At 38.7% G+C, this 16302-nt stretch overlaps 1 protein-coding gene across 2 annotated transcripts in view; it reads left to right on the plus strand.

Annotated features, from left to right (window-relative positions):
• Cntnap2 (contactin associated protein 2) overlaps positions 1-16302 on the plus strand; it is a 2078180-nt gene that overhangs the window by 1624789 nt on the left and 437089 nt on the right. For both annotated transcript variants that reach the window (XR_005972587.1, XM_041635058.1), the window contains exon 15: positions 11804-11931. Coding sequence is in view for 1 of the 2 variants with exons in the window: in XM_041635058.1 (XP_041490992.1) it covers positions 11804-11931 (128 nt within the window). In the remaining variant the exon portion in view is untranslated. The remainder of the gene's footprint in view (positions 1-11803; positions 11932-16302) is intronic.

Raw genomic sequence — 16302 nt, forward strand, 5'->3', positions numbered from 1 at the left:
CCCAACTCTAAAACAAGAATGTAGGGATGATCTCCACTCTCTCAAGTCCTATTTAATTACAAGCCACTGATGTTTTCTCATCTCCTCACCAAAGTTCTCTGCAGCACATTCACCAATGGCTTCCCGGCCTGACATGTACTCTGATTATTTGATGCCAGGCATTTTATATTTAAAATGATTGATAATTTTTCCTCACAGAAGCTTTTGAATTTCTTCTTTCACATTAGCCATAATTCTTTTGGATTCATCCGAAATTTCAGATCATTTATTTTCAGTCTCCTTGATTCATTCTTCTCCCTTCCGGCTGGAGACTGATAGCAATCTTAAGGCTATTTCCTCTCTGCCTTGGATTCTCAGAGCCAGCTCCTAAAGGAGATTTGAAGGTTTAGTTTTATTTGGGTCATCTCATCCTAAAGCAAAATGTTTTTCATTATTGTAGCCAAGGGGTTGTGCCTCTTTAAGACGTTTCCGTCCCTCAGCAACTTATTGATAACATAAAAACAAATATCGAACATCTCAAGTGCATCACAGAGTTCAAAGCCCACTTAAAGAAACTGGTCCTACCTTCAAGCAAGTCTTTTGTGTTCACTTCAGGAGCAATGTGGCCTGTTAGGATGTAGAGGGAATGACAACGTGTAAAGTGTGAAGTTTGATAGGAAAGATAGGGGTAATCAAATGAGTGATGTTGATATGGATTGTGTTATATAAAAGGGGCTTTAAATGAGGTTACGGGGAGAGAAGAGAATGCTTCTCAGTTAAAAGTAGAATTCTTCTATCATTGGGGACTAGCACCTGTTAGGATGGGGAAATCCATAAAATAAAAACTCACAGCATATAACCCTTCCTTCAATGTGTTAGGACCAATGTGTTAGAACATGCTCTTTGAACAAACAAAGCTATCTAAACAAACACTACGGTGGGGAGATTTGTTCATTATCTTCACAATCGGGGAGATGTATGTACAAGTTACTAAAGAACTGGAAAATCACCTCAGTCCTTGGCACTTAGATGAAGAAGCTCATCATTAAGGACTTCTCCCCGAGAAGCTATTCCAAAAATGAAGTAAAGACAAAGTTGGATAAATCATTGTACCCTGTAACTATGAACTTAAACCGTAGGGCAACCAAAGTTTGCTCTGTGAAGCCCGCATGAAATCTCAGGAAAGGTGTTTGAAGCAGGAGATGGGTAACTATGTTTATTATTACCAAGAGTTTACCAATTAGTTGTTGTTGGGTTCAGGCCACAAAAGAACAGCTAATTATATTGACTGTTATTACTTCAACCTGTAGCTTTGTGCCAGAGGAAACCCGGCATCTTAGCGCTTCTATAACCTACCAGTTACAAGCCCCAACTTGCTCTCCTCATTCTCATTTGATGGTTTACTTGTTTATTTGTTGGTGGTTTTTATTTTGTTTGTTTTGCTTTTTGAGACAGACTCATATTTGGTAGCCCTGCCTGGTTTGGAATTTACTATGTAGATCAGAGTAGACTCAAACTTGCAGTGATCCTCCTGCCTCAGGAGAGAAGCTGAGATTATAAGCATGCACTACCAGGCTCAGCTCTGGTTCAATTTTAGCTATTCTGTGACAAGGAGTTCTGAGGATGCTTGCTGAAGTGTTGGCATTTGAAAGGTGGAAGTCACATCCTCGAGAGTCTACCTCTGTCCCCAATTCCCACCCCTTTTTCCTGACCCAACAGAAACAGTAATGGGTCAATTCACACCTGTATCAAGTTAGGTAAAATTTGATAGTTAAAAACTAAACTAGCTAAAGCCTAGATTTAAAAAAAATTTATAGCCACAGAAGAATTAATAAACTAGATTTCTTCAGGCTGTGAAATAGGTTTTCAGAGATACCCAGGGCAGCTGTGTAGGTATCATTTCCTTCTTCAGATGATGCCAGAGAAACCCAACCATTCTTGGAGAAGTCTGAGAGGCCAATAGGGAAGGCTGATTTGCCCAGATGTTGGCATATGCCTCCCCAGCAGTCCATATCACCAGAGTGAGAAGGCAGAGGATGGACTGAAAGAAAAATCAAATGCTTTGGCCATGATTTTTGGAATCTGAGAGATACAAAGCCCAACTGAACCACATAATCCTGGCATAAACCTGTGCAGTTTCAAGATGAAAATAGAGTTGCTGGCAATGGGAGTGGCCTTCCTTTTCAGAGTTCTGTGGAAAAAACGATGTAGGTTGTGCTTTATGGGCCATATGTAGAACATGTGATACAATGCCGGTCAGTAAAGAAACTTGCCTTGCATGAAGATCTAAGTTTAGGTGCCCAGCACTAGGGAAGAGAGACAGGCAATAGTTCAGGGTTTGCTGGCCAGCCAGACTTGACCAAGTTCCAAGCCAGTAGGTGACAATGTCTCAAAAAATTGAGGTGGATGCGGTCTCAAAAACTACAGCTAAGATTGTTCTCTGGCCGCTAAATCCATGTTTATACATGTGCATTCAAACACACATGAACCTGAACATACACATATACAATTATGTACTCACATGAAAATATTTCTCCAAAAGTCCACCCAGCCATTCTGAAGGGCCAGTGAGCCATAAAATACGTTGTGGCTAAGCATAGACAGGACAGATGTCCAGGTGCTTGTGAGATTCCAAAGTCTGCTCCTGTTTGTTTCTTGAAAACATAGAGAAAAAAAAAACACTGAGGAAAAACCAGGTTACTCACCCTGTGTTTGAAAGATATTCACAGCCAAGATAAGGAAATACTTTCTCATCAACTAGGTTTTGAGATGCTAGGCATAGACCATGACTTGCTAGATATTCAGAGATACAGAAATGGGAAGAAGTCTACTCGTCAAGTATCTCCTCTTGAAAAAAATCATCAATCGTCTATTGTACCCATAATTTCGCATTTTTCCAGAATGGCTTATGATTGGAATCATGTGATCAAATTGGAATATTTCACTAAGGAACATGTTTTTTAAGTAACCATCATTTTTGTCATTGTCTTTTTAACACTCCATAATATGTTACTGTCAAGATGTACCACTGAATCACCTAATTAAAGCTGTATTTGTTGCCTCTACATTTGGGCAAAGAAAGAACAAAAGTATCCCCTCTTGCCATGACTTACAAAAACACAAGCAACTCTTGCATAGATAAGAATGTAAATATCAATAGACAGACTAACCTATACGTAATTCAAAGCTATCTTCCATCCAGTGAGACAACTTTCCTGTAGAATAAAAATGACACTTTAAGATATAAGTTTTGTACCCCCTTTGCCATATTAATCAGACTTTCATCTCTTATTAAATATTAATTTCAAAGGAAATAAAACATTAATTAAAGTTTCACTTCCAGGAGTAAATGCTTCAAATTTATTCAAGGACTTCCATATAAGAAAGGCTTTCTTTCTCATCTCTCCCCATTGATAGCAAGCTCATTCTGATGTCTTTAGAATTATGCCTTGTTAATGTCTGCGTTTGTTTGTGCATTTATCCAATCACAAGATACATTAAGTAAACTACTTTTAATTAGCTACTTGTGTTTATTTGATAAAGTTTTATGAAATATCATGTCTGTCCTCAGGGAGCTTGAATTCCAGAAAGGCAAATCAGAGAGGACCATTTTGCATAAAGTCTCAAAATGATGACAGGGGCTTTTTCTAAGAGTCTAAATGAGACACATAATTGTCTAGCATTTATAAAAGGTCTCCTCTATTCCCACTGAAAAGAAAGAATTGAGTCTGTAATTACTTTCATTCCATAGGGGACATAGGCACAGATTCTAACAATCTAGTAGTGACAGTTGTTTTCTTAATTGCTCTAATTGCTTTATGGGAACACTTATAGCATTGAGGAAGGTGCAAAAGTCAGTGGTGACTGAGGACATTATTGGAAGTACTGAGAAAGTTTTACTTTGTTGTGTAATAGAGGTTCTGTTGTTTTCATCTCGTGATGATTCAGCTATGCTGCAATAGCACTTCTGTGGTAGACAAGCAGAGGTCTTGCCTACCAACGCGTAAGGACCATAGAGGAACTGGCAGTGCTGCTTCGTCTTGAGATGGTAAGACATCCCCGAGGAATACAGAGTTGCCTCTGCCCAACTTCCTCATCTCAAAGATGCTCTGAAACGTTATTTCCTTGTCTCACACATTTCACAGAGATCTAGTCTGAGAAAAACAAAATCACAACCAATTTAATTAAAATAATTAATCCCATTTTATTTTCAATTCTAGAATTAGGCAGCATCTTATCCTGTATTCTACAAAACAGAATGAATGGACCAATGAGCTCAACAGAGGGAACTGGCATAAAGCAAAATATAAAAGGCAGGAAAGAGCAAAATTAGGCAGAAACCAACAGAAAGCATATGGGTCATTGCAAAAGCATCCTGTACAGGATTAAAATGGAGAGGGCTTCCTTATAATGTTGGCTCAGAGGCATCCCTCCTCTTATTGGTGCCTGGGAATCCCCTCTTCTCTAGAAAATTGGCCTGTGCTAACATTCAGTTTGATTCTATGTCAGTTGGCACGAATGAGTCCATCCATGTTGGTATAGCCTGATCTACTGCAGCCTTTGTCCAAACAACGGTCTCCCATGTATTTGTTTAGCAGTTGCTCCAGCTGAGAGGATGTGAAAATAGTTTCACATCGTTCTCTTCGAGGCTACCCAAACCTCCCTACAAGCTTCTCTAAGGAAAGTCCTTTCCCTCTGCTGGGACTTGCAGGTCAGACCTCTAGAATGGGAAATCTCATAACATCTGATAAGAAAACAAATTCTCTACAGTGTTTTCCTTTTATAAAATGTTTACTTTTGTGTTTTCACTGAGCTGAGGGGAAGACTGAGCTGCCCAGAGGCTTGCTTGCTGTCTCAGCAGGCAGGGTATGGGCAGCAGAGTACAACTGAAATCCTTAGGAAAGCTGTACTGAAGTAGAAAGTTCTAGAATGGACTCAGAGACTCAATTTGACTTTCGTAACTAACAAATCTGATAAACTATGCAAGAGTCTGAGTCAGGACCCCTCTGAGATGCACGTACAAGTCTGCTATCACACGTAATTAGTGTATGTGCTAACATGATAAACATGTTACTTAGTGTCTCCATAAATTAAATTGACCTCGATCTCTAACGGTCATTGATTCCAAAGAAATCATGTTTGCATACAAAAATTTATAAGAATAAAAAGCTTCATGCAAAGTTCTAAGAAGAGACATTAGGTAGATGTTTTGAGCAGTGGTTCTCAACCTTCCCAATGCTGGGACCCTTTTATATAGTTCCCTATGTTGTCGTGACCCTCAACCATAAATTTTTGTTGCTACTTCATAACTGTGATTTTGTTACTGTTACGAATCGTGATATAAATATCTGTGTTTTCTGATGTCTTAGGTGACCCCTGTGAAAGGATCATTTAAGCCCCAAAGGGTTCACAACCCCCAGGTTGAGAACCGCTGCTTTTGCGAAACACCTTCCAGCTCTCAGGGCAGGTGCTGCAAAATCACATCAGAAACTGTGCTAATTTAGCTGCTTACTGCTGTCTGTGGATTCTTTTCCATAGGCAATAAGGTATCTGTTGTTTTTTAGTTGTACATTTCGTCTGTGTCTCTCTGAAACTTTAAATTTGTGGCGTTCTACTCAGATATTTGACCATAATAGGACCAGAAGGTAACTTTTTCATGTTATCTAGGGTGATGAATTTTTAGTGTTTGGGTTTTTTTTTCTGATTTATCAAGAATATCAGTTAGCTATACCCCAAGAAAACATCAATATATCAATCCAAACTGGTTCCTTTGCGCATAAAGCAGACCTAGTACTCACTGGTATGGTATATTATGGCATAGGTACAAGTGTATGTAAAATATTGCAAGCATTCTTGAACTTAGGACATGTTTGTAGCTTCAATATGTAAGATTAGTTGAGTGAATCTTGCGAGATCTGCTTTCATCTAGAAATAAGTTTAACATGACAAAGACTTTTAATATACATGGAGGGTTGTTTATTTGCTTATTTTTTATTATTTTCATTTTTTCTTTTTTTTTTTAGAAACTCCCAGAATGAGAAACAAATAGAGTAGACTTTAATCTAAACTATCCTTTATGAACTGGTGATTGTGGCCAACATAAATTCTCTATTCCTCATGCTTGGTGTAGTGGTGATAGCACACATTACAAAGAAGCCCTAATAAAAATGATTTAAAATTTTCAGTTTCATTGACAATGATACAAAATTGATTGTACTGATGAGATTTGGCTTGTAAATTCCTATTATTCTCAATGATAATCAGTTTCTAATAAAATAATTGAATGATGGCTAATTATAATATAACAATGCCCAAACTTCTGGAAACTGTGTTCAAAGATTTATTACATTCTATTTATTTAATTTATTTAACTAATTTAATACTTGATTTAAATAATTCAATCTATCAATTTAATTTATTTAAATCTTTTTACAAAAATTTAAGTACTATGTTTCCAAGCTTATCCTGTGCTATTAAATTACATAGCAATTAAGATACTTGTAGGCTTTTGTTTTAAAAAATTCTTATCTGGTGTTTTTAGATAGAATACCATGTTTCATTGCATCACTTATCATAGACAAAGGCAAGGATCCTATGCCACCTGAATTCTTATTATGCTCAGGTAGAAATGTAAATTGATATGCACTCTAGAGAAAACAGCTTGAAATTATTCACAAAAGTTAAGCAGACTTTATAACCCAGCATTTCTTGTTTTGTGTAAACATCCATCAATGCCAGTAGGTAATTCCATTAGAAGGATGCTCAGGGCAGATTTAGGTGCAATATCCAAACCCTGGAGTCCTCCCAGCTGACAACAGGAGAAGCCTCATTCCCATTGTTCGGTGATATTACATTTTCACTAGTGAAGCACAACATTTCATTTAGAGTATGACCCAAAGGATTTTGGATATTTGAATATTTTGAATTAAATAGCAAATACCTTTAACGTGTGTATTGACTACAGGAAATGTGTGGGAGAGGTGCTTCTGGGTCACTAAAGGTCCAAACTAGGGTTTGAGTTGCAATTGCACAAGTAGATGTGTGAATCATACATGGATTACATGTGCATATGTAAAAACCCGTCCCATGATCAGTGTACATTTATTACACAATGTCATGGAGATTGCCCCTCTCAAAAGTCTTATGACTTGTTTTATGTGTGACATGTACTTTACACGCTGAGCCATCTCCACAGCCCACGTCTCCTATTTACAAAATTATCCACTCTATCTTTCAGAAGCCCAAAGAATTAAGCTCTAAGAGTTCACTCAGGGTGGCCCATTCTGCTCAGGAACCTGGTGTGTACTGAAGATACTACATGTTCCATCCAGACACTGCAAAGTCAACCACAAAGTCACTTCTGGGTCAAACAAAAGCAGATTGCAAGAGGATTTGGATTTTAGGATATAGTTTGTGGAGCAGCTGTTTAGCGATGTACCCTAAGCGGCATTAACTCATAAAGGACATTAGCACCATGTCCATGGGAATCATTTCTAACAGGCTGTCAAATTAAAGTGTGCAGTTAGGCTATCTTCATTTATTGTTCCTTTTAGAGTAAATATCAAGTTTACTATCTAAGGCTTTGGTGTAGGAGCATAGCTCATTTGAAATGTCTTTACTGCATGAATATGTGCCCCAGAATTTGGATAACCAGTACCAACATAAAAATCTGGGCAGATTATCACATATCTAATTCTAATCCTGAGTAGGCTGAGACAGGATTCCTGAGATTTGCAGGTCATCCAGCCTATCTGAATCAGCAAGCTCCAAGTTCAGAAAGAGTCTGTCCCAGAAAATAAGATGTAGATTGATGGAATAAGACACCTAGTATGGACATTTGAATCTCAAATGCAGTTGCACACATGTGTGGGCATCCTTTCATATAACATGTACATGCACACAAGAACACATGCATAACTTTTCAAAAACAGAGCATTTTCTTCCTGTTTGAAGTGACTTTAACTGTTTGAATTTCTGCTAAAGGAAAGTAAGTTTGCACAAAAGAAATCCTACTGGCAGGCTTGAAGCCTGGTTACCAGGAACAAGAAGATTCAGGTGTAACAGTGTTTTCTGGACATGACAGGACACTAACAACAGTGTTCTGTTAGTTGCTTTTATAAGACCTGACCAATATAAAGCCAGTCAAAACTGTTAAATGGACAAGGTGTGCTCATGAGTCCTTACCTCTATTTGAGAAGCCATTGGCCATTAATGACTACTAGAATAGAGGAATTTTTAATAAAGTTATATGTAGGAGGAGACACTTGTTCATTCCCGGTCACCCAGAACCAAAATAATCACACAGAAACTGTATTATTTAAATCACTGCTTGACCCATTAGCTCTAACTTCGTATTGGCTAACTCTTACATCTTAGTTTAACCCATTTCTAGTATTTTGTATATCAGCATGAGGTTGTGGCCTACCAGCAAAGTTTTAGCATGTCTATCTCTGGCGGTGGATCCATGGAATCCCCTGACTCAGCCTTTCTTCTCTCAGCATTCAGTTCCATCTTCCCCACCTACCTATGTTCTGCCCTATCAACAGGCCAATGCAGTTTCTTTATTCATTAATGGTAATCACAGCACACAGAGAGGACTCCCACATCACCTCCCCTTTTCTGTTTAAATAAAAAGAAAGGTTTTAACTTTAACATAGTAAAATTACATATAACAAAGCAGTTACCAAACAAGAATTACACTTACAATATTTATATCTATTTTATCTTTTATCACAACTAAGGAAAACTATAACTATAAATTCTTCAACTCCATCAAAGACTCCAGGAAAAATATAACATTACCTAAGTAAACAGGAAGTACATTGCAAGCAACTTCCAAAATTCTACAATTAACAGAGATATCTCACTGCCTGGACAGTTACCCAAAGTTGTTCTGTACCGTTGGGGCATCCATCTTTAACCTACTGGCCCATAGCATCTAGCAGACTTTTCCACAAAGCAGAAAACTCTAAAGGCAGTTCAGTCACTTTCTTCTGTATCCTGCAGAATGTCTTGCAGACTCTTTCATGAAGCAGGAACCCTGAAGGATTATCTCACCATTAGGCAAGTTCAGCAGTCATCTCTCTGTGGGTCCTGAATGTTCAGCTAATCTGTCCAGGCAAGAACAGTTTCTTGCCCAAATATCTAGCAAATTCCACAAGGAGCCTCTTCAATGCCCATCTTCCTCTTGAAGTAGTTTGGTGCTGCCAAGAGCAGATGTGTCTCATTGTCATGAAAAGTCCTAAGTTATTTAAACATTTTTAAATGCCATATTCTGAAATTCTCTGAAAGATTTGAAGAATATCTATCTAACTGAAATATATCTCTATATATCTAGAAAACCTAACTAACATGACTACAATCTTGACTATTATAGACAACTATCTATTAAGCTTTATTTCTTAATTATGCATTACATTTTCAAATGAACTACACAATCACAATACCTTAATCAAGAGCAGAAATATAACAAAATTGACCTTAAATTTGTAATAAACCAAGATCCATACCAATGCAAATCTCTATAGCACATTACCCTTTAAATACAAACAAACATTTATAGACAATATTTGGGAATATAGGCATAATTATTTCTCTCCAAACTGTTTCCTGCTGTTTATTGGGTGAAGTATTTTCTTTGTGGAGGTGTTCACAGCAACCTTTCAGGGAGTCTTGTTCCATCATACTATACTGATCTGGAAGCAATCCACAGGTTCTCATCTTCTGAGAAAACAAAAGAAAACCCTCTTTTCCAAAGCAACATATCCTTAGACTCAAATTTTGGAATCAATATACCTTTATGTTGGTTTAACTTAGCAGTCCATACAATGAAATGTCTCTCTGTACTTAGCTCCTTCACAGCCAAAAAATTCAAAGAAAACACAAAAATATACATAATCCAGACGCTCTGTGAATTTTCCGTCTTTACGTGGCTTATTTTTCTTTTTGTACTCTGTCTCTTTAAAGACTTACCTTTAAAAAAAAGCATTAACTTTATTTTATGACTATACTCTTTTTCTTCTCTCTTCCAAGCCTAGGTACATTTATTCAACTGACTTGTTTAGAGTTATTTTTCCTCTGGATTTGTCTTTATTGCATATTTGTAATTCTTTAATGTCCATGAGCGCTTTTTAAAATGCTAAGCACTTCTTAAAACTTAAGTTGCACCATTAGTATGGCATATACAGTAATACCTGCTTGCTCCACATAGTCCAGCATGGTGGAGCCACTTGTGCCTCTGAGCCGCACATGCTGCCCCAGTTCCAGGCACAAAGCTGGTTCCATGTTGCCATCAAGCAGGTTTCAGTGCACTGCTCACAAACCCCATTCAAATACTTGGTCTCCCAAAAGAGGCAAAGGTCTCATAAGCAGTGTGGCCCAGAAAGCCGGCATTTTAAGACAGCTGTGGCTTTCTTCCTAAGGCTGAATCAGGAACATCTCTTGTAAAGGACCTGCAGCAAGCCGCCAAAAACAGCAAGAAGCTGTTTTAAACTCTGAATTTTTTTTTGTGTGTAGAATTCCTTTTCAAGACCTCTCAGGTTGTATGTGGATTTAGTTGGCCACATGGGTGCCAATTTGTAGGAGGGGGTGCTTATTTGTTCCCAGCCACCCAGAATCAAAATAATCACACAGAAACTGTATTATTTAAATCATTGCTTGATCCATTAGCTCTAACTTCGTATTGGCTAACTCTTACATCTTAGTTTAACCCATTTCTAGTATTTTGTATATCAGCATGAGGTTGTGGCCTACCAGCAAAGTTTCAGCATGTCTATCTCTGGCAGTGGATCCACAGCATCCCCTGACTCAGCCTTTCTTCTCTCAGCATTCAGTTCCATCTTCCCCGCCTACCTAAGTTCTGTTCTATCAACAGGCCAATGCAGTTTCTTTATTCATTAATGGTAATCACAGCACACAAAAGGGACTCCCACATCAGGTGTGAACATGGTGGGTCAGCCTCACTCTACTAGATGGTCCCACACCCAAAAACATTATGAGCAGCACTGACTGGATTCAGTGGGTTATAAAAAAAACAAAAAACAAAAAACATGAAATTGGAAGGGGCATTAAAAATGTGGGTGGATCTGGGAGGAGTTATGGGGAAAAGAGGAGAATGTATATGATAAAATACGTTGCATGAATTCGGGAAATTTTCAAACAATTGATAAAAAAATTAAGTAATTCAAAGTAGGTGTGGAATCAAATTAGATGGTGGAAAAGTGCAGGATAAACAGATGAACCTAGGCAGAAAACCAAACAGGGTTCAAATCTCAGCTCCACTTCTCATTATCCATAGAGCTAAGTACTGATGGAGCACCTGCTCTATGCTGGAGACATCCGTGAACTATTTCAGTGCTTCACGTAAACAAGGAAAGACCAGAAAACAAAAGCTAATCCATATTTAGCTGATGCCCAGTAGGGAAGAAAGTCTCTGAAGAAATTGCTTCAACAATTAAAGAGGCAAAGATTTTCAACAGGGATTTGGTCTATCATTTAGGTGGTTTTGTTGAACTTTCCATTAACTTTAAATGTGAGCATCTGTGGGGTATGTGGTTTGGTCTAATTTCCACTTAAATAGCCAATGGCTTATTAGGTATAGATTCTGGAGACAAGGATGTCAGTACTATTTTCCATTGGATGACCATGCCAGCATTGACTCTGAGCCACGGTCTGAGTGCTTACAGGGGAGGAGAGCAAACTCCATCTGGGATTTTATTCAGTACATTTCTGAAGCATGACTAAAAATGCCATCATTGATCAGAGACAACAGAAGGTATAATTCTAACACCGTCTCTCATGTTTTTTCTGTCTCCCTGTGATTCAGGAGGAAGGATGCTGGCTTCTTATCCTACAAAGATCACCTGCCAGTGAGCCAGGTGGTCGTTGGAGATACTGACCGGCAAGGCTCAGAAGCCAAGCTGAGCGTGGGTCCTCTGCGCTGCCAAGGAGACAGTAAGTTTGCCCAGCAGCTGTGACTTGCATTTTCTTATCACATTGAAATAGTGTTTCCATGTTGCTCTGAAGATGCCAGAAAACAGACTTTTTCTTCAAATATATCACACAACGCAAGTGGGGCACAATAAAGAGAGAGCTACATGGATCTTTATAGTAAAGAGGGTGTGTCTAATATAGAAGCCTCCATTCAGGCATAAGATGTGGATATCCATCTTTTTTTGTCTATTCATATGTAACAAGTTTGACTACCTAAGCTTATGATAGCATAAATCGCAATGCTAATAGCGTAAAAGCGCCACTCAGCAGCTGGGATTCCACTGTGTGCTGCTGTTAATGCCATTAGCATGACTATTTATATCACCATAAAACTGAGTTTATGGTGATATAAATAGTAGCATTATGGCTTAATGTATTATTGTAAACTTGGATTATGGCCATATAAAGTTTGACATTATGGCTATCAAACTCCATCATCATCAAAGTTTGATGGTCCCACGAAAGGCAAAGATTGTTTCTACAACAATGTCCTGCTTTCAGGCTTAGGCACCAGAGAGGACTGGGGAGCTGCTAGCTTGGACAGTGGGAGGTAAGAGAGTCAGCATTATGGTCCCACCTAATTAAGGGCACTATTCAGATTTAATGTTGTTTGATACCCTTCGGTGTACTTTATGTGCGCTGGGAGGGGAGCAAGGGAAGGTTGCTATGGGGATTCAGCAATGAGCATCCTGGGCATCATTTCTCTCTATTTCCTGCACATGTGATTCAGGCAACACTCCTGGGAATTCTGTGCTTTTTTCTTGTATACTAGGCAAAGGGAGACCTAGATTCTACTCCCTCAATAACTGGCTCACTCAAAGACCCCAAGCAAGCCTCTCATTTTATCAGCTGTGGTAATGAGAATGCCACCTGTGTCCCAACGCCTCCTGGGAAGGCCATAAAGGTTTTTACTGCCTGGGATTGAATTCCTACTAGCAAAAGATTATGTGAGGTGGAATATTCTTTACAACTTCTGTATATCAATGGAGAATTAGGCCTATTCAATAATAGATTCTTGCAACCACTCAAAAAAATGTAAGGATGTGCTCTTAGCAGTTTACTGCTTAGCTAATTGAGACTGTCAGCAGTTAAACAAGGGGATGTCCCTAACATCCCTAACACAAAGAAGGGGGGAGGTGTTTGGACTGATCTTTCTCTTGTTACACTGGAAAAAAAATGTTATCTACAGAACTGAGATTGGTCAAAAGGTCTTTATGAAGCCTTGGCTATAAACAGTAAAACTTCATTTGTGTATCCAGACTTGGTGGAAATGCAGAAAAAGATACTTGGTTTCAGCTCATTAAGAAAAGATACTGACACAGAACAGTAAACAATATGAATATTAAATAAATATGTTAAGAGAGGGACTATCATGTTCTTTACAGTATTGTAGACTGAAAGTCAATTTTATGTCATAATGACTTATCAATATATAAAATAAAATACCTTTGGCTTATCAATTATAATTCTGAATTTCACTTTGAATTAGAGAAAAATTCTCATTAAGTGGCTGATTGACTTACTTTCACGGGAAGTTTATATGCAAAAGTATATTATTTTTATAGATAGTATATTATTTTTAGCTAATATGATATTGATGCTCCCTAATTATTATACCAGGCTCAGGAAGAATTTATCATGGGTTTGCTTTTTATGCAGCACTTCACTAAGTGATCTGGAAATAGGAAAAGGTAGTTCAGAAGTGTTTGAGAAATTTGCATGAAAAAGTATTAGAAGATACAGATACTTTATCATTGTACTGACCAGTTTTGTGTTAACCTGACACAATCTAGAGTCATCAGAGAGGAAGAAACCTCAGTTGAGGAAATGCCTCCTTGAGGTCAATTGCTGATCAATGCCGGAGGCCCCAGCCCATGATGGGTGGTGCCGTTCTTAGGCTGGTCATCCAGGGTTCTGTAAGAAAAAGACTGAGCAAGCCATGAGGAGCAAGTCAGTAAGCAGCACCGCTCCATGGTCTCTGCGTCAGCCCAAGTCTCCATGATCTTGCCCTGTTTGAGTTCCTGACATGGTTTCCTTCAATGATGAATAGCAATGTGGAAGTGTAAGCCCAATCAACGCTTTTCTCTAACTTGCTTTAGGGTCATGGTGTTTTGCTACAGCAATAGAAACCCTAACTGAGATAATTATTTAATGTTAGGTTTTCTGATATAATATTATTGTAACTAATTTCTCAAGAAAGGAGTAATAGAAGGTGCAGTTGTTGAGATAGGCGTGTGTGTGTGATACGTGTGTGTGTGTGTGTGTGTGTGTGTGTGTGTCTTAAAAAAGAGACAGCAATGGGGACAATGGGGGAGGGGGAAAAAAGAGACAGCAAATCAGCAAGAGAGACTAATTCTGGGATTCTGGAGTATCTCCCTCTAACGCTGTCCGTTTATTTTTGAGGCAAGGTCTCTCACTGGACCTGGCACTCACTATCTTGGCTGGTCTAGCTAACCAATGAGCCTCTGGAATCTACCTGTCTATGATCTCCACATGGGGATTACAGTATACGGAACCATGCCCTATCTTTTAAAATGGGTTTTAGATATCTAAACTCAGGCCCCTTTGCTTTCTTAGCAAGCACTTTATCTACTGAGGCATCTCCCCACATAGACTCCATATTAATAAAAGTCAGAAAATAAGAAAAGCATGATGATAAATGTTCATTTAAGTTTCTAAGTCAAGATTGTTTTCAGATGCATTATTAGGACTGTATTAGTCAGAGTTCTTGAAGGGAAAAGAAATGATAGAATGATAAATAATAGTATACACATACACACACTTGCAGAGAGAGGCAGTTTGTAAGGTTAGCTTAAAGTCTGTGAGTAGGCCAGTAATGGCTGTCTCCTGGTGGAAAAGCCAAGAATTGAGTGTTTGTTCAGTCCATGAGGCTGGATGCCCTAGCTAGACTTTAGCTGACATTGGACTTTTGGAGAAGAAAGTTCTAACACTTTTAGGAATGACTCAGCAGAAGGACAGATGAACTCGTCAGCGAGAGTGAGGGAAAGCAGGCAAAAAGCAAAAGCTTCCCTCTCCCTGTGTTTGTATGTAGGGTGACACCCGAAGGCGTGGCCCAGATTCATCGTGGGTCTTCTGAGCACAAATCATCTAACCTAGAAATCCCTCTCATGTATGTCCTGATGCTTGGGTTTGGGTTGGCACCAGATGTTGTCAGACTGACAATCAAGAGAAGACATCACAAGGGCCCATTATTTATGAAAATAGCTATCTCATCAGTGAACAATGAACAGGATAATATAGACTCAGAGAGATGCTTTTAAATCATATTTCACCTAATATTTATGAAAACTGCAATGATAGCTGAAATTATGTGGAATACTTTGTATTTGTGAGAGAAAGGCACTTATCTTCCTTTTCCCCAGGAAACTGAGAATGTGTTGGATGAACTTGCCCTGCCCAGAGCTGTCAGCAACGAGCAGTTAGCAGACCAAATTTCCTGTTAAGGACATTCTCGCATGGGTACAGTTACAATGAAAAATTCCATGTGGACATACTCCATGTGGACAGTACTTCCCAGGTTTTAGAGTTGCCTGATATCCTTGGACAATTGTAGCCTGTGTGCAGTGCATAAGGCAAACAGTGTTTCTGTTCTTTCAAGAACAAATTCTTTCTTTTCAAATGGTATTGGCATGCCAAATTTCCAAGCCCTCTTGGAAGTTGGAGCAGAGAATAAAAACATGATTTTTGACTTCATGTTCTTCCTTCTGTCAAAGACCAGTTAAATTCAAGTGTCTAAAAAAAATACTTAGCTTAGGAATGGTATAGATGGCTCAGTGGTTAAAGGCATTTTTCCTTCTTGAAAAGAACACAGGATTTATTCCCAGCATTCACATGGCAGCTCACAACTGCCAGTAACTCAATTTCCAGGGGAATCTTACCCCTTCTTTTGACCTGAGTGGACACCATTTTTTTTAATGTTTCCCTTGGGTCTTAGCTCATCACAAGTTCCCACCTACCCACAGTGTGCTAAGAGAATTAGATCCAACAAGTTTCTTTTTCTTTTTTCTTTCTTTGGTTTTTCGAGACAGGGTTTCTCTGTAGCTTTGGAGCCTGTCCTGGACTAGCTCTTGTAGACCAGGCTGGTCTCGAACTCACAAAGATCTGCCTACCTCTGCCTCAGGAGTGCTGGGATTAAGGGCATGCGCCACCACCACCCGGCATAGATCCACCAAGTTTCTTAAATCACCTTGTGACTTTGTGCTGTTATTTATGGAGATGAGCTTGCTTTGAGATACTTCTTAAGGGCTCTAGAGAGCTTCAGAAGAAGCAGTTTTACCCCTGAACACCCACTATATTTCTCTCTCTCTGCCT

The sequence above is a fragment of the Microtus oregoni genome, unplaced genomic scaffold, assembly GCF_018167655.1.
Source record: "Microtus oregoni isolate MIOR12 unplaced genomic scaffold, Mior012 000046F_ref0000063, whole genome shotgun sequence".
NCBI lineage: Eukaryota > Metazoa > Chordata > Mammalia > Rodentia > Cricetidae > Microtus > Microtus oregoni.